Here is a 19,952-nt window from a genome sequence, read left to right as displayed (position 1 = left end):
TTGTATCACATTATGAAGTCATAATAATCGCATAATTTTAGAGTTTCTTTTGTAATTAAAACGAAGATAATTGCAATTGATAGGATTATGGACAATGAATTAATCTGCCCCAAATTTTATTATTCTAAATTCTTTCTTTGTTTTCATTTAGATTTTATTTCTAGAATAATTCTAATTATCAGATAAATGCTGAATTATACATATATTTTGATAAATTATTCAATTTGAAATATTGAATACAAAATGCATAAAAAATTTGTGAGTAGTTAATGTCATTGTCAATTTTGTAATTGCTTTAATTGGGCACATTTCCTCAAGTAGCATTTGAAGTATCCTAGCTACTCTTTTTAGCTAGAGTCTGTCCGTTTAACTGACTGCATTTGACTAAAATTCTGACTTTAAAAAGAGACTATAATTTTATTTTTATGTAACTCAAACTACAGCACATTTCAAAGAGTAGCTTCTTTAATAAAAAGTATTAAAAAGAAATTGGAATTGACTAAAGCATAAACTTTAATAGCCCTCACAACATGTTCAATATACATTTCTAAGATATTAATTTCTTACTGTAACAGTATATTTTATTTCCTAAATTGTTGAAGATTGGCAAATAACAGCAACTCAAGGCTAAAGCTTTGTAGCAGGTCCAGTGGTTCTATTCATCCTATATTTTACAGACAACAAACTCGCAAATAATAATAAGTTGATCTTTTTAATAGGCCAAGGCATTTCTCCTACTCATATTACTTTTCACATAAATATAGAATGTAATATGTTAAATTACTAAGGTCATTAGTTATGACGCATTTTGTGTCGCTGTGTAATTATCGCTATTGTTTGTTTAACGAAACTGCTTTCTTTCCATATTTTATGCTGAATTGGAATTTCTCTGCAATTTATTTCCTTAATGGAATGTTTGCATTTTTATACCCAGTTAACTTTCATATAGTAGCTTTTTATTAATGAATTTTTTTAATTAAGAAAAATGAATAACTTATTGTTATGCAACATAAAGAAAAAAATATTTTTTTGTTAAAATAACTCCTAAACTCCCCCCTCCCCCCTAAAAAAAATAATGATTAAGGCATCTTCAGTAATATTATATATCACATGGGACAAATTTAAAGCAGACTAGACACAAAAAGAAAAACATTTTTAAAATTTTAGATAATGATTAAGAGGTAAACTTTGAATATTAGTTAGAAATGAAAGATACAAAATTAAGGGATAAAGAACTACTTTTTACTGCCCATTTCTGTTTATATAAGAACAAATTTAGCAGTATAAGATGACAGAAATGTTTATTTTAAAATTGATGTGTTAATTATTAACAGACTCAAGAGGAAATTCTGTCACTGATAGCACAACATGTTAAGGTAAGCCATACTTTTTTAGTAGCCACGCTACTGTACTTAAATTCAAAGGTTTTCACCACCTATATAGTTGTCCTTATTGATTTTATGCTTATTTTTAGTTAAAAACTATCTATAGTAAATAGTTTTTTCCCCGTTATTAACAAGAAAACAAAGACAAAGAATTCTGTAAATTGAGAGAAAGAATTGTCTATTTTCTTATTCTATTACACTATCCTGTCTTTTTGACTCTCTTGTCCTTGTTTTGTGCATAAACAAGAGATAAAACTGAGAAAAATAGAAACATTTTAAATACTTTGACCTCACATAAATAAATGCAAATGTGTCATGAATAAAAAAAAGGGGGGAGGCGGATGTGCCACTTTTTGAAACTAAAATTCTACACAGCAGTTGCTTTTGTGGTGAACAATATGGAACTGTGAAGGAACGGCGGCGGAACCGCCGCTCCCGCCGAATACCGCCGAATTTTTTTGCCTTTTCTCGCCATAATAGACAATTTTCAATCATCTGATATAAACTTTTTTTTTCTCATAAAAATTTCGCTTACACTTTCAATTTTTTTTAATATTGACATGTTTGAAAGTGTCACGTGAAAATATAAGGGAAATTTTTATGAGAAAAAAAGTTTATCTCAGATGATTGAGAACTGTCTAATTTGGCGAAAAAAAGCCAAAAAAATCGGCAGGAGCGGCGGTTCCGCCGCCGTTTCTTCACAGTTCCATATAGTTTTCCACAAAAGCAACTGCTGTGCCGAATTTCATGGGCTAAGATCATGCACGTTTTACTTTTGGTTTCAAAAAGTGGCACATCCGCCTCCCCCCTTTTATAAGTCAAGATTTTTCATATTTGTCTGCATGGCTCGTATTAAAAAATATTGCGAATTAAGAAATATTTGCTTCTGGGACAACGCATACCAAAATTTACTTACCTAAGCTAAAATGTAAATGATGATTGTCTACATATAATTGACATTTTTAGCCGTATTTCCTACATTCTTAAGATTCGTCAATTACAATTATGTCCAAAAGTAGGTTAGCAGCTATGATGACAAGTGAGTAATATTTTTAAAAAGAATAGGTATTTAAGTCAATTTTGACATGTGTTAATAGATAAATACATAGAAATAACTTATTATTTAGAAAACTCTCTTAGAACTTTGTAAAACGCACTGATTTACATTAGTTATAAAAGTCTATACTGCTAACAAATGTAAAATACTAATAATATTTTTATTAAAATTAAAAGTATACACTGTGGGCTAGAATTGAATCAAGACAAAAGTAAGTGCCGAGCCCTGAGACCTATGTATGGTGAAAATAGACATAAAACCATGATGATTCCAGGTAAAACCAAAATATTTCAGCGGGGGCTTTTTGAGAAAATTAGATTTGAAAATTTCAAGTTCAATTTGCACCCCCTAGGAGTTGCCGCAAAATCAAGACAAGAAAAGCAAATATTATTTATTTTAAATTTTGAACAACTTTGTTATATAAAGTTCTTCATAAAACCACTCCTGAAGGGAGTTAATAAATGGCCATTTTTATCACTTGCTTTGCAAAGGTCACGAAAATTCAGCCTAAAATAAATCATATATAGAGAGGTTTTAAGAAGGACTTCATAAAAGCAAAGTTGTTCAAAATTTAAAATAAATAATACTTGCTTTTCTTGTCTTGATTATGCGGCAACTCCTAGGGGGTGAAAATTGAACTTGAAATTTTCAAATCTAATTTTCTCAAAAAGCCCCCGCTGAAATATTTTGGTTTTACCTGGAATTATCATGGTTTTATGTCTATTTTCACCATACATAGGTCTCAGGGCTCGGCACTTACTTTTGTCTTGATTCAATTCTAGCCCACAGTGTATATTGACTAGGTATAATCTTAATTAAAGTGATAATTAGCGATATTAAGTATTTATGTATAGCAATTATAAAGTAGTAAATGACCAACTGTCAAGAAATTTCGCATATGATGAAACTAGCCTAATGTGTAACATCAACACCGCAAATTTTATCAAATCTTGTAGATTAGTCGTCATTTCATTTCAACTAAGTATTAATTTACATATTCTTATTCAAAAATAAATATTCTGTCTTGACTTTTTTTCTAATTATTTAATAGAAAGGCGACGTTTTTTGGAACCTTTTAAGAAAAGTGTTCAATGTTCATCATATTTCATATACTTTTACTGTTTTCGAGACCTTTATAATGTTTAAACTGTTTTGTATTCACAAATATGAATGCATAGTTGTTAACTTGACTTTACAGATGTATTTCTGTCTATTCAAAATTTGGGTTGATTTTACATTCTGACAGATAAAGTTGGTTGTTTATGTTAGAAAAGGAATATGAAAGTTATATGAAAGGAAAACTAAAAATTGTGGCTTTGATGTTGATCAAAACTAGCTGTTAATAAAAGTAATGATAATTCTTATTTTTTTAAGACTTGTCATATGTCGCTAGTGTGATTATTACTAATTTTAAGTTTTAGCTTTTTTCAATGAACGCTTTTCATGACTCTTATACATAAAAGTAGATTAACCTTATGTTATGATTTGAAGGGTAATAATGTGTAGGAAAATATTGGTTTATAGTCAAACTAATTGCATTCTTATATTGGAAAAAAACTGCAAAATAATCAATCATCTATGGAACCCAAGGGCATCATCCGCTTGTAATTGGTTCCAATACTATAACGCTCACTGGTGGTTGAGTAACATTTTATTTCATTATAGGCTGTGAACAAGATCTACGGGGACACTGAGTTCGATGCTGGGACTTTTAGCCATACGGGACACACTTTTGAAGTACAAAGAATCAAAATATACAATAATTCAGACTGCACAGGTAGAAGAAATTTTTTTATGTAAAATAGTGTTCGTTAGGTACTGCTTTTATTGAAAATTAAATAAAGAAAAAATGATTTGCTTACAAATGTTAATTTCCATATATTATTATTATTTTTTATGTATGCTACACGGACGGACGGACAGACATCAAGCTACTTTGTATTATAGAGTTAATATTAATTTATAGATGGACTAAAAATTTTTTTTTTGTGTCAGGTACCCCAGGGAATGAGTCCAATCATTTCTGCTTATCCAACATTGATGTTTCAAACTTTCTGAACCTCCATAGCAAAGAAAATCATGAACATTTCTGTCTTGCCTATGTTTTCACTTACAGGTAATAACAGATTCAACAAATAACTAAATATTATAATACATAGAGGAAATAATAAAAGAGAGGAATCGAGGTATTTGAAGGACTAAAATAGGTAGTGGGCCTTGAGGCCTATATTGAGCAATTGCCGCGCTGAATTTTAAATGTTATTCCACCACTTTTCAAAATGGGAATATCTTAAAATTAAATGTAATTTCAAGACAATTATAGTTGCTGTTTGAAGCATACATCTGATTTTTATAGGATGATATAGAAATATTTTGAATTATCATCCATTCTGATGAAACCTAATGAAAGAATATAAAATTATCATTATTAATTTTTCATGACTTTGCTACTGACTTTAATCATAACACTCATTATTAGCTTATAAGATTTATATTGCAGTCTATCTAACTTTTATTTCTTAATAAATAAAATTTTCACAAATTTAATATGAACATTTGATTGTAAATTATAATAATCAGTTTTTCAGTGCCATCTAGCTTTGGATATAGAACTAGAATATCAAAGCGTTCATCAATTTTTATTTTGCCTGTATTTTTCTTGTTTTGGATTTTTGTCACTAAAGGGCCAAACCCTGAGGGGTAAATAACATCACTTGAAAATGTTAAAAATATTGTAAAAACGAGTATTGTCTTAGAAAGAACATAGATAGCATTACAGATTATTCACTTATTTAGATTATTCAGTTATGAAATTTTTTATTTAATATTTAGCCTTAGTTTTAATGTATGTCTTTGAAGTAGACAACTAGCGAACCTGGTGGCTGAAAGCTAAACTATTAATTTTTTATTAGTAAACATTTTAAAGTTTTATCATGTTAATTAGATTTAAATATTACATTTAGGCTAATTTGAAAAAAATAAATTTTTGATCATAAAAGGTGAACCCTCCTATTTTTAAACTAGGTGAAACATACTTTTCTGCTGCACTAAGACCGCCCACGGCTGTTTGTTTTTTTAAGATTCTAAATCAAATTGTATTTTAAATATTTTCTTTAATTTTTTTTTAAATTATACCTAATAAATTAAAGAAAAATAATAATAATTAATAAGATAAAAATTTTTTTATTTTTTTTTTACATATATAGGTTATGATCAAGATGCAAAAAGCCGCGGACGGTTTAGATAAATAGCAGACAAATTATTTTACTAGGGGGGAAGTAATATTTTACAATGAAATTGGGGTGAGTATTCATCCTCTTATCCTTTTTCCTTATGTTATAATATTAATCTTATGACTTTCAAAAAGGGAAAGAAGAAATTTTAAGATAAGGACTATTTTTGTCTTCAAAGGCATCGTATGTAAAAGCGAACAATATTTAAATCAAAGATAAGTAAACTGCAATACAGAAATAAAGTATACTAAGACAATTAAAATGTAACTTGTTTTTGTGTTTGTGAAAAAGTAGAAGCTACGTATGAGTTGTAGACCAACAAAAGTACAGATTTGTGAAAAGTTATAATAAGTATTAAATCTTTTTTTCACCGTGATGAGTTCATACAACTAAAATTTTACACAACTTATATTATGGGATGATAAATAATATGTATGATTTGCAGGGACTTTACTGGTGGTACCTTGGGCTTGGCGTGGGTGGCCAGTGCGAGTGGCGCCTCTGGTGGCATCTGTGAAAAGTACAAAACCTATGCTGAAAACATCAATGGAATTAATCATAAAGCTAAGCGTAGTTTAAATACAGGTGAGTGTTCATAGTATATGTATTATATTTTAAAGTTTAATTTAAGTTGTCGAAAACAAAACTTAAAGCTTTGGTGGCTTTTTTAATGATGATAGTCAATAAAAATTATCCGTAATATCATTAAAAATAGAAATTACAGGCCTATTGAGTGTTACTTAAGTAGTAGATTTTGAGATATTAAGCCACCCATTAACCATTAAAATTCATTATTTTTAATTTATTTTAACTTAAATTATTACCTACATCTTTTTATGCAGGCATCATCACCTTTGTGAACTACAACTCTCGAGTTCCCCCCAAAGTGTCACAGTTGACTCTTGCCCACGAGATTGGTCATAACTTTGGTTCACCCCACGACTATCCTGAGGCTTGCAGACCTGGCGGATCTAAAGGCAAAGAAATGTACATTATTTTTTAATACGAAAATAGGTCTGTTTCCCTGTGCCTATTCCAGCATAGAAGATCCCCCCCCTCCTTTTTATGTGCCTGTGTTTTACTTTAGGCCAGGTTAGGCAAGGTTAAATTTTGGACAGGATAGCCTCGAATGGTTAGGGCTCTGCAGGTATAGGCCCTAAATGATTATGGTCCTTCCCAGGTGTTAGGCATAAAAAAAGGAAAAAAACTACCACCTCTCCTATCTTCTTATGGTTGGGGGTTCTTTAAGGGAAAGCACCAAAAATGAAATTCTTTTCTTTTAAAATATAAGAAACATTTGTTTGTGTCAGGAAACTATATTATGTTTGCTAGTGCGACATCTGGTGACAGGGATAATAACAACAAATTTTCTAGCTGCTCTATACAGGCATGGTGTTTAAAGATGAAAAATTTCCTTATAGTTAAAATAATATTAAATGAGATTATGTTACCTAAAGTATATTATTATTTTGCCAGATTTAAGGTTAATCCTTGATAAAAGACAAAAGGAATAGAAATATTCAAATATCGTATTTTATTTACTTTCTCATTGGCTATTGGCTAAGCCATAGAATTAGAGGCTTCTATGGGCGCTTGAGCTTTAAAAAATAAAAAAGAAAACAAATTAGGGGGTTCATTTGTTTCTAGGGGCGATTTCTCTTAGGAGAGTTGTGGTATCCTCCCCCATAATATTTATAAACCTTTCCAAGACCTAGGAGAAGCTACATTGTAAAGGAGAACCATAGAACTTGAGCAGTTAGCGAGATCCTTCGGTACACAGACAGATAGACATACTGTTACTTTTATATAAGTATAATAATGAAAAGTCAATACATTGTGAACTTTAAACATTAAAATTTAATCAGAATATCTCTGCTGTGTTGGATGCTGTAGAAGAAGGAAGAAAAACAAACTGCTTTGAGGTACTAAATTTATATTTTCCAGATAACTAGGATGTATAAATAGGTTTTAGATTTTTTTTGGAGGGGGAAGAGCGGCATAGAAACATTAAAAATGAATTTTCAAACTAAAAAAAACATATACCTATAGGTACTGTCTCTTTTTTATTTACATTATTTGTATGCGATTAAAGAAATCCAAAACTTAGGTTTCCTAAGAAGTTTTTATTCTGGCCATCACGTGAGAATATTAGTATTTTTCCATTGGACTAAAAATATTTTTTTGCTGGGACTAATAGAATATATTTTGCAGTCGTTTATTTTGGGTTGTAAATAAACCTAAAGATGATTTTTAAATTAAAAGTTTTCATGAATCTAATCTTGTCTTTGCTAACCTTCATTAATAATAACTTTTTCTTTAGGAGAGCGACGGAGCTTTTTGTGGGAATAAAATTGTAGAGAAGGGTGAAGAGTGTGACTGTGGATTTGACGAGCATGAGTGTACTGAACAATGTTGTCATCCACGTATGAACAGCAGTCTCAGTGAGGCGGAGAATAGGAACGGATGCTTTTATCATTTTTTTATATTTATTTAAATGTTGAAATTTTGAAATGGAATTGTTAAAATGATTCTATGTAACATAATTATTTTATAATAGCAAGAAATAACTTACAATGTTTTACCACCTAAATGTTAGATATGTAGATTATAAAGAAATATTAGTTGCAAATATCTCAAGCATTTTATACATGGTATTAAATAAAGAGAACAATTTTAATTACCAATCCAATTATATAAAGTAAGAAGGTTTTTGGTCTGTAGCTTAAGATAACGATAGTTACTGAACCAAATTTCACCTATGTAGGGAAGATTCATATATTTTTCGGGATGATTCCAGGATATTTCATTTTTATATTTATGTATGAAAATGGTTGTAGGATATCTTTCTACCCCTCCCTACCTCTTAGAAAAAAGAGCGTCTAGATTGTAAAGGCGCAGCAGCTAGTTTTAGATTAAAGTAGACAAAACTTATTACTGCTCTGTTTATGTCAAGGGCAAAATAAAAAAAAATATGAAAGTATCCTCTTTGAAGGGCTAACCGTTGCAAGCGCAAAGAGGACGTACAATGCTCTCCCAGCGAGGGTAAATGTTGTACCAACAGTTGTAAGTTTGTACAGGCTAGAGAACAGGTTCTGTGTCAGGATACGGGAGAGTGTACAGAGGCCTCATACTGTCGCGGTGACCAGGCTACGTAAGTTTTTTTTGATTTAACAGTAGAGCCTTTATTTCTTTAGTCTCTTATTAAGAGTTTTATTACCTCTTTTAGACCACTTTTATTGGAAGTATTAAGCATCTTCTACAAAATGGTATAAAACCTGCCCATACTTAAACTTTCCTAAATATTGTTAAAGAAATTGGGTGGTACCCCGAACGAAAATTAAGGGTGGTCCCTCGCCACATCAAAATTGAAATTATTTCCTTCAGAAAGTTATCCAAATAGAAACCTAAATAAAAAAAGAAATTAATATTACCCGGGACAAATATAAATTCTTCTAATAGAAATGTTTGATTTGCTTAATTCTTTAATACAGCAAAAACTACTAAAATTCCATAACATTTACTATTAAAATATTGTTTAGAATTACCTCTTTTCCATAGATATCTACTTTTAATGTGTGATATAGATTGTTTAGGGACAAAAACAAAGTTTTGCTCCGTAAACTTTTCGTTGGCAGAAAATTTTTTTGCATTCTGCACTTTTAGCAAATATAACATATTGTCCAATTTATACAGAAAACGGGTATTTATCATATGAACCTACGCAACTTATATGTTTCGTAATTAAGTTCTAAAAATTCCCTTTTGAAAGTTTTAGGAGTGCATCTATATAGTCATTAAGTCGACCTTGTCCATTTTAATTTTATATTATTCAATATTTACCTATTTTTTATTGTTTTAGATGTCCAAGTCCTACAAACAAGATCGACAACGAGACTGAATGTAACGAGGGAACTCAGGTAATTTTACTGTCATTAACCGTTTCCTCCAGAACCAATTTGGCTTTATTCTACTGTGTTGGAATAATTTACAGGATAGACATAGATTTAGGGGTTTGAATTTATCTTTACCAATGTACGTATAGGAAAACTCCATTTTGGCCCACGATTTATTTCTGCCGGATTAAAACGTGTTCTGAACCGTACTAAAATAACATATATCGTATCGATTTATTATTATTTTGTTTGTGTGGCCCATCTCCTATCTATACATTCATGATCACCATTTTCACTTGTTACTAGGTTAAGGAATAAGGACCACCGAAACTGGGATCAATTATACTTATGATTTCTTTCATTATTCTTTTTTCCGTGGACAACTGTCTAATGTCTTATATCACAAATATAATATTTTTTTCTGTAATTAAGGTATGTCAAGCAGGGGAGTGTAAGGGAAGTATTTGCCTCAAGTATGGTATGGATCAATGTTTTCTATCATCTTCACATCAAGGATACACCACCAGGAAAAATACTTGAAAATTAATATTTCCTACATCATATGTTACTTCTAAGTGACGTTTGTCTTGTAGTCCTAAATTAAAAACTATAACAATAAGCCTGACGATGTAGCAGTTGTTACTCTCTTACCAAAAAAAAATTAAATAAAGGGGGTTCCTCCAAATTTTTGGAAATATGTTAATTTTCTACCCCTCCCCATACAAAATATACCCCCAAAAATTCTATATGAATGATTAATAGAATATCTAAAAATATTCTTTAGTGAATTATTAATTTAAGTATTTGTGAGCGCAGGGACCTGTGTGAGTTGGCGTGTATGTCTAGGGGAGTAAATGCTACCTGTAAACCTACAAGACTTTGGGCAAAAACTGGTGAAATTAAAGGTAGCTAACTTTTGCACAATTCAAATAGACTATTTTAACTTTGAAAGACTAATTTTGTCCTAAAATATATATCGCTACATTAACAATTCAATAACTATTTAATAGAGTTAAAATTAATATGTGAACCTTCTTAACTTAGATATTAAGAATATAAATTTGCCTTGACATAGAAAAGTTGTCATATACAGTTAGTATGTGGGTGCTCTATCATATTAGTTTAAAAATTTCTGGCTTTATATGTTTCTCATATTATAGAGTAAGGCGCGTTCAAACATTTATGCCAGATTGAGTGATCGAAGCCAATCTTTTCATTTTATAAAAGCCAAATCAAAGGATTGCCAAACGTGTTTTTACACTAACCTAAAATATGAAATTGAGGTTGATAAATTGGGTTGTTTACTAAATGTTAAGATGTCTATATTTTCACAGCTTTGTATTGAACATGTTCTTGTTTTAAAGGATAATTCTAGAGTTAGGTCAACTAGTCAATATGTAAATTTGGCCTGAAAAACTACCCTTTCCCACCTAAATAATTATTTTTATCAAGTGATTAAATGGAGATACTACATTAGATGCAAATATTATTAAAATGTTGATATTTTTGGCAACGTTGAATAAATACTCTTGCACTCGATATATGCAGAATTTTACATTGCACATTTTTATTAGCAATATATTATACACAGATCATTTCAATGGTGCGCCAAATCGGGGTGCGCCGAATTTTAGCCAATCACAGCGCGGCATTTCGTAAATTGCTGTGCTCTCTTTGGTGGAAAGTTGGCTCACCCCGATCTGGCGCACCATTGAAATGATTTAAAGATCCAGCTCAGAATACACATTTGTTTCAAGTGTATATTTATTATTATGAGTGTCATTGTCACTTTAAAAACTTGTATTTCTAATTTCTATTAATAGAAATATAAACTAGAAATTATATCAACATTTATTAGTTAATTGATAAATAATTTTTTACTGGTTTGAGGGCTATATAACGGACTGCTGCGAGTGAATATTCGCTTTCAGTTTCCAAGTTTGGCTGCTGTAGATTATCCAAAAAATGCTACGGGTTCAAAATTTGATGGTCTGTGGCAGTTGATAAAAAAACAATTTATGTTCATTCATATTTAAAAATCATTAAATTATTGGTAACATATTTAAAAATAACTACTTAAGAAATAACTTCTTTGTATACATATATGTCTAAATTTTTCAACTACAATGTTTATATGATTACAATTTTTCTCAGGATTGACTGATGGAATGGTATTGCGTCCAGGTTCTCCATGTGACAACTTCCAGGGATACTGCGATGTTTTCTACAAGTGCAGACAGGTACACTTTCATTAGGGATTGGGCAATACTGTATTAGTTATTTCTCGTATCGTATTATAAACGGCTTTCCGCGGATATAGAATGTACAATTATAAGATTAAAACTAGTTTTTTTAGCCCCGTGGTGCCGAATAAAAAAACTAGTTTTAATCTTATGATTGTACATTTCTATATTCGTAGAAAACTGGATATAATACGATGCTAGACATAGTTTTTTCGTATGGATGAGAACCGGTTCCTATCCACCGGATTCGAATGAATACGAGAAAATAAATTCTTCATGTGCAGTGGTATTAAAATTATTGGGTAAAAACTTGGGAATGTTTTTTTTTTCATTGTCAGCAATGATTCAACCTTCCATATATATGTCATCCATTATGTTGTCTCAATGGATTATAATCGACATTAATGGCATTAACGACATGACAACTGAGTTCGATGTTCGAAATATAAAGAAGAAGAAAAACAGTTCGCTTATAAATTACTTTTTATTACAGAAAATAGCACAATTATAAACATTATTCTATAGAATTATAGAATAAAAATAAAAATTAGGACAAACTTTTTGTTTTAAGCTGCTTTTCAAACTTATTTTCATGAGATTTGAATAGAGGAAAGTTTAAAGGAATGATTGTGTAGTAATTTCAAATAAACAAATCTGTTGTGCTTTCAAAACTGAAAAGAACAAGGAAAATTTTGCCCTGCAGTAGCGCTGCAATAAAAAAATAAAACATTAAAAAGAATAAGTTAATTTTTTGCCAGGCTTTGTATAATTAGGGATTCAAACTTATTTTATTTATTTGTAAGATCCCTCTATAAACAAGATAGTTTCAGATAATTAGACGTGGATTCGTAATACTCTTAAACGGGAGTAAAGGAAACTCATTTTGAAGATTTAATTTGCTTATAATCATGATTTTCTTTTGGGGAGATGCGCGAAAAAAACTGGAATTTATTTAATCGAAACTTAAAAATGAAATAATGAAATTTCATTCAGAATTAACTTATTCTATACCTTTTTTTGCTGTAATAAATGACCATTTCCAAATGCATTTTATTTCCTATTTCATTCTATAAAGCATAAATAGCTGTATAAATATACCATTATACATTACAAAATGTAAGCAAGCTTACTTCTTGCTGTTTCAATCTTTAGATAGAATATTTGAGTACTAGAGTAATAAAAAAAGACAAATGTAGCTGAATTGGTAGCGAAACTGCTTTTATATTCTATTATTCACCCTTGCTGGTCTGTCTCTTACTTTAAAAGGCTTCGATAATCTTGGACATTATTTTTCTTGTTTTTTTCTTGCTGGTAGCTTTGACCCAAGTCTCTTTAAGCTTCACTACAAGAAACGGGTGGATAGGTGGTGCTACCCTCCCTTTCCCCGGACTTATTGGAGCTTCACTGTCGAGGATAACCCTATCAGCTAAGCGGTTAGAGATTCTTCGGTACAGGCAGGCAGACACACATAGATCCTGTTACTTTATATTTAAGGATGGTTGGCCTTAATTCTAACATTTGATATTTAAGGTTGATGCTGAGGGACCTTTGGTGAGATTAAAGAACCTTCTTTTCAACACCAAGACTCTTTTAACTATCAAACAATGGGTTACGGTAAGCAAGATTTATAAATGCAGATTCTTTAGAATTACGGCATGTTAATCCGACTGTCACTCAATGACGCAAGTTCTTTTTCTCTTCACAAATAACATTAATATTGTTTTAGCAAAGATAATCTTCTGTATGTTCAAACCGCTTGTTCTAATTATCGTTTGACTTAAATGTACTTGATACATCATTAGATAAAATATAAGGCCTCATTCATCTCAAATGCTGTTAGCATGTTGTTGCTGCACTACTTATAAACAAAATAGTCTTTGTTTTATTTAAAAATAAAATTCATTTATTAATTAAAACTTTTTTTTAACTTTGCTAATTATTTAAAATATTTAATTTAGAATTACTGGTACGCTGTATTATTGATGGGAATGGGATTTGTGATCTTCATGGCCCTGTTTATCAAATGCTTTGCCGCACACACACCCTCCAGGTAAGGATGAGTCACACACACACCCTCTAGGTGAGAATGAGTCACACACACACCCTCCAGGTAAGGATGAGTCACAAACACCCTCTAGGTAAGAATGAGTCACACACACACCCTCTAGGTGAGGATGAGTCACACACACACCCTCCAGGTGAGAATAAGTCACACACACCACCCTCCAAGTGAGAATGAGTCACACACACACCCTCCAGGTAAGGAAGAGTAACATACACACCTTCCTATATAAATTAATAATATGTATCTCATCCCTGTACATTTTGATATATGAATTAATATTGCTATGATATCCAGTGATCTTGGGGATAAGGCAATGGACGATAAATTAACTGTTGAAAACTTTTAGACACTTCTAATTTGTAACAACCAACCTAAGATTTAATTTAAGTTTTAGGTATAAATTTTTGCACCAGTATGTCCCTTCTCTCTCTGATAATATGTTGCGCGCCTGTCTGTTAAGTTTAGGACAGATTGTCAGTGAGTAAGACAGGAAATGGAAATAAAAAGTGCATTTTGATAATTCAATATCAAACAACTCAAGGAAACAAAGAATTATACAACTCTATGTTTCATAAATTCTGCTAAACTTTTAATTTCTTTTGCTCAGATATTTTTTTTTTCTCCAAAAATAAAAGCTTAAAGTTGAAATATGATATAATTATACAATTGGATTAAAAGTAACTTTTTAGAACATTTTTTTTTGTATAAAAACTTAAAATCATAAACTGATTATGTTTTGAGAAAAAAACATTTATAGGTATCAATTTGATTTTCCTTGTTGCCTTAAAGAAACACTTATTACTACAATCTATGGCTGTAAAATTCGGGGTTTTGTTGGTATTTCATGACAAGTATTTACTTTTATGCTTAAATTGAATTTGATAGGTAATGCATAGTATTCAATTCATATTATATTTACTATTATTTACACAGTGGGACAAAGTGAGCTATTATTTTGTGGATTTTAGCGGGCTAGGAACTTGACTAATATCCAAGATATTATTTTTTTTGAATACTTTATTTTTTATTTTTAGTTTATTCTTTTTTTCAGCAATCCCAAGATGCCAAAGAACAGAGACATAACAAAAACTTTAAGCAGACCCATGAGCACGTTGAGACGAAAGGTAGGCCGGATTTTATAGTTTTTGTCAAAGAAATCAAAGTATGATTATTGGAGAGAAATTGTGAGTCGAGAAATGAATTAAATATTTAGGCTAAATAATTGACATAAGGAAATCAAAATGGTGACTAAAACCAGTTAATAATGGTTCTTGACCATCGAGAATCATATATATTTCAATTTGGACTCGTAATACCTTTGCCAATGAAGCTTCATAACTTGATTACGAGATCTCTACAATAATCATCCCACCCTTTGTAGTAGATAGTTCAAATATGTTTTGTTTGGTATATAAGTAACTGTGAAGTTTAAGATATAGAATCAAGAGAAAATATACAGTTTGTTAGATCCACTATTGGAGGATTTTTAAAAAGTATATAAATCCTCCAATATTTATACACTTAATAAAAATGTTTTTAAAAGTTTTATCATAGTAAAAAGTTATCCATGAATATGTTGTAATTAACAGTCACATAATACCTATGTTTAGCCTACCCTATGTGTATATATACTTGTTTGTAGTGGGTATATGGTTGTGTACGAATACATTTATTTATCAGGGATTTAGTCTCAAAACAAACCTATAATACAAAAAATAAACAAGTTTGGTATATGATATTTTTAGTAACGCAGCTATTCTATGATTTAAACAAAATGAATGTTCTAAAATTTGTTGAATAATGAATGTAATTTTCAGAACTTTGAAGTATACTACTTATACTACTGATAACACATATGATAAGATTATTTTCTGATATCTTGTATCCCCTATCGTTGATTTACTTACATTGATAACTTTGAAAGCAAGTACAGTACTGTCACAAAACTTGGTTCAAGGCGGAGATATAAAACAACCTAATTATTCTAAAAAATAGGCAAAACATAAATCTTGAACTTCTCTTTCCTTTATTTATGTTGAACTTTGTCTGTGCTTATAGTTTGAAGGACATTTTAAATGCTTCTCTAGTTTCAAGATAATTTTAATTATAATTAAAATTATCTGTGAGATTAATAGAAATTTTAAGTTGCATTGGAGGATATATGAACTAGGTATGTTAATTATCCTCTACCAATTTTTTTTATATGTAAAATTAAGTTTGATTTAAGCTATTGTATTGTAAAAAGGGTATATTTGTATGTAAATAATATTAATTCATAATTTCGACAAAATTTAAGTTTTCTAATATGAATTAGTACGATTTGTCTTTAATTAAAAAGTATGAATCAATACAAAGTATTTATATATTATGTAATAAAATGTTTGGTTTTGTAAAAGGTTTGGTGATTGTTTAGTTCAACCATAAACATAAAAGGGGGATATACGAAGTACCAGCTTAATCTGTACGGAACAACTTCAAAAGCGACCCATTGTTTCTTTATGCTTAGCTAATACTGCGCAAGTCCCTCTTTTAAATATTAATTATTGTGTTTTGTGACAATTAAGTTAAGAAACATTTATTTATTATCCAGGGCCAATATGTTGGATCCTGGGTCATAGGAGGTTCACATGGGGGTTTAGTGAGGGGCCACCCTCATTCAATGGGTGGGCCACCACTCCCTGAGCCACCTCCACACAATGTGGCGGAGTATAAGATGCCCCAGGTTTGTGTGTAACACCCCCCCCCCCCACATCTCATTTTTTTCTAGAGAGAAGAGGTTTAGCTTCAAAAATTCATTTTTAAAACTTGTAGGGATTTTGTTATAATTATAGTAACAGTAATTTATGCTAAGTATAGGTGAAAATATCTAAAATTGGCGAAAAAAATTTCACTTGTTTGAAAAATACACCAAATTGTTTTGGAATGTTTTATCCTTTAGTAGAAATGAATTTACAAAGCTATAATCCTTAACATCTCTGACAATATCCCCAAATATTTATAAATACACAAATCCTGTTACTTCATAATGCTTGCATATTATATTTTTATGTTATGTTATTATTTTTTAATTTCTACATTTTTTTAAAATTGCTAGTCAATGAAAGCTTCATGAAATTGTTATGTATACGAGACATTATTAGTATACTAAAAAAATTTATGAAAAGCAAATATTAACTTTGAAAGTAATTTTATCCCACTTAATTTCTAACTGATGGGATAGTTGTATGAAGTGTATTTCAGAAAAATGATTTGAAGCATAAGTTACCAGAATACCATCTAACATAAATGATTTTGTATTACAATAAATAGCAATCAATTAGGCACCACCAAAAAGTCATCATGCTGTTTTTGTGAAAACAGGACAGTCATTTATGTTCTATATCCCAAAAATTTCAATTCTTGCTATTTTTAAATTATCTGGTAGAAAATTGAAACTTTTTCAAATATATGTCCTATTGATGTAGTTTAAACTATTGAACTGAAAAAATATTCAGTTCACTAAATTCAAGTTCAAAATACCCTTCGTGCAACCACTCTTTTAATTTTTTTCATACACATTTTTTTTATATTAATTTACTCTTTGATTTTCATAATATAAATAAATGTAAGAATACATATTTTTAAAGTTGTATTTATATTTTTATTGCACACGATATTATTGATTCGCTTGTTAGTGTTACAATATACCTATTCTGTTAATTATTTTTCTGTTTGTCACATTTTTGTAATGTGCATTTTACTAAGACAGAAATGCATTTTATTTTAGGACAAGTGATTCCTAACAATTCTGATTCTATGGCTTTTAGTAATATTAGGATTTGAATAATTTAAAATTAAATAGTTTTAAATACAAGTAAATTATCAAACTAATTTGATTTATAGGTGTCTCTTGTCCTTAAATTCTGCCCATTCTATCTGAAGCTATACTATCAAGAATTAATATGTTCAATTATATTTGTTCATCCATTATTAATTTTTACATTTATCTTACTGTAGCAGGGATTTTAAGGGATGAACCAGAGGACAATAATTACCCCCATCATTAATCCAAATATAGATTTAAATTATTGGTGGAAAAGTTAAGAGTCAGTATTATTTACAGGAAGGAGGAGGAATAGAATACTTTGTTAAGTTATTTTGTCCAATGTAACATTCTGGTCTTCAGGATTGAAGCATTATCTAAAGTCTAAACTTATCAACTGGGTTTTAAAATAACATTTTTTTTGTTTTAGCTAGCATGATATTTTTTTCATGTTTGATGTTTTTTCTTATAAGTGAGCATAAACATTAAATAGGTTTTATGAACATTTTCTTTTTTTATAATTTATTACATTATTTTTAATTTTTGATGGATTTTACACTGAATATAGAAAGGTTACATTAGTACCGGGAAAGATAAAAAAGTGAGAACAAAATTATGAGATTGCTATAATGTTGCTAAATATTCATCATTAAGTCATTTAAAAGCCTTAATTTAATTGAAACAAAAAAAAGGTTGACTTAAGTATACAAATTACCAAGTTTTTAACAATTTAATCAATTTTTATTGAAACTTCTCTGAAAGATAATTTTTAATATTTAGCCGCGGCATCACCAGCAAGTTCCTGGAGGCCAGGCAGCTCCAGTTTCCAGGTCTGGAGCACAATCCAGGTCAGCTGCTCCGTCAGGCGGTCATCCAAGATCCTCTGCACAGATAGGTAAGGCTTTTATGATATAATAAAAATACAACAATTATTAGTTTTTTTTGTTTTTAATATGAGAAACTATGATGATATCTTTGGGGCCTACTCCACCGAAAAATAACTAAAAGATTTAGATTCACTGAAAATGAATAACCAAATGGACAAGCCGTTTATAAGATTTTAAAAGACACAATAATCAACATCATAACTAATTTATAGGAAAAGAAATAACTCCAAAAAAATATATTTTAGGTTCTGGAGCAGTGCAATCAAGACCTGGTCCGCCCCCAGTTGGGGTTCCCTCCTCAAGTCAGGGGGGCCGAGGGGCACCTCCAGCATATTCTATACCACAGGGGGGCCCTGGACACGGGTATGGTGAGGGCAGGGGGCATTATAATAGGAATAGAGGTGAGGCTCATGCTGTAGGTGCTGCAGGGGGATCCAGGGGTGCTAGGTCAGCATGTAGCAGTAGTGCTAATAACAGGTACATTATTTACAAGAAATTTTTCCTTCTCTTATTAACTTTCACACCAGGCTTCCATTCGCAATTTTTAGAGGTTGTCCAATGAGCAAAATTATCAATGTCTTGTTTTGTGTTTTCAAAAATAATGAACGATAAATATTTAATTAGATACCTTATTTGAAAGAGTTTTCATAATAAATCATCCTATAGGTTTGAAATATATCAATCCCATTATTGGAACTTTCTTCCAATAATGTTAATTCTTAACAAAGGACGAATTTTGTCTATCTGAACCTACTCTTTATTTTCAAGTAAAACTGGCCATTTTTTTATTTCCTTTTTAAATCATCTGCTTTTAGTGAGCTTTGTGTCTTAAACTAGCTCCCTATAGCTCCACTGGTTCTCGAGTAACCCTCTAATCTACATTCCTCTTGTTATCCATATACTGTTAAACTAAATAAATTTTCTTTTGTTTCAGAGGAAGCCGAATAGAAATGAAAAATATGGGCAGATAAACATTTTTAAACAAAATTTGTATCATAAGAAAAAGCATAAAAACAATAAATTGGCTTTTTAAAAAGTCATAAGTATATAAAAAAAGATGCAATTTAGAATAAATCTTCCAAAACAAATTGTGAGTCAGTGATAAAGTGATGACAAAATTTAATATTCTGACAATTAATAATATTTATAACACAATTTATATAAGTTGGAAATATAAATAATATTTAATAATTGTGTTTTATTTAAGTGTGTGTATTTTGTAGCTAGGTTTCAACTTTTTATAGTGATATCAAATTATAACAAATATCTTTAATTTTCTACTTTTGTTTTTTATCTCCATATTAAACTTAAAATTCTTCAGAACTTGTTTACTTATTCAGCTTCAAAAACTATGATTTTAAAATTTATTGGGTAATTTTTGCCTTGC

At 30.2% G+C, this 19,952-nt stretch overlaps 1 protein-coding gene across 1 annotated transcript in view; it reads left to right on the top strand.

Annotated features, from left to right (window-relative positions):
* Positions 1-19,952, top strand: part of kuz (zinc-dependent metalloprotease kuz) — a 52,301-nt gene that overhangs the window by 29,900 nt on the left and 2,449 nt on the right. Inside the window, exons 6-25 of the mRNA XM_080173752.1 lie at positions 1,335-1,376; positions 4,108-4,219; positions 4,438-4,558; positions 6,121-6,260; positions 6,518-6,652; positions 6,986-7,062; positions 7,541-7,597; positions 7,996-8,133; positions 8,669-8,826; positions 9,535-9,592; positions 10,001-10,096; positions 10,386-10,473; positions 11,723-11,808; positions 13,342-13,425; positions 13,770-13,861; positions 14,928-15,000; positions 16,467-16,598; positions 18,459-18,573; positions 18,811-19,042; positions 19,500-19,792. Coding sequence (XP_080029878.1) covers positions 1,335-1,376; positions 4,108-4,219; positions 4,438-4,558; positions 6,121-6,260; positions 6,518-6,652; positions 6,986-7,062; positions 7,541-7,597; positions 7,996-8,133; positions 8,669-8,826; positions 9,535-9,592; positions 10,001-10,096; positions 10,386-10,473; positions 11,723-11,808; positions 13,342-13,425; positions 13,770-13,861; positions 14,928-15,000; positions 16,467-16,598; positions 18,459-18,573; positions 18,811-19,042; positions 19,500-19,536 — 2,073 coding nt within the window. The 3' untranslated portion in view covers positions 19,537-19,792. The remainder of the gene's footprint in view (positions 1-1,334; positions 1,377-4,107; positions 4,220-4,437; positions 4,559-6,120; positions 6,261-6,517; positions 6,653-6,985; positions 7,063-7,540; positions 7,598-7,995; positions 8,134-8,668; positions 8,827-9,534; positions 9,593-10,000; positions 10,097-10,385; positions 10,474-11,722; positions 11,809-13,341; positions 13,426-13,769; positions 13,862-14,927; positions 15,001-16,466; positions 16,599-18,458; positions 18,574-18,810; positions 19,043-19,499; positions 19,793-19,952) is intronic.

Source organism: Acartia tonsa, chromosome 10 (genome assembly GCF_053477335.1).
Source record: "Acartia tonsa isolate MP-2025a chromosome 10, ASM5347733v1, whole genome shotgun sequence".
NCBI lineage: Eukaryota > Metazoa > Arthropoda > Copepoda > Calanoida > Acartiidae > Acartia > Acartia tonsa.
This window is presented reverse-complemented; position numbering and strand designations above follow the sequence as displayed.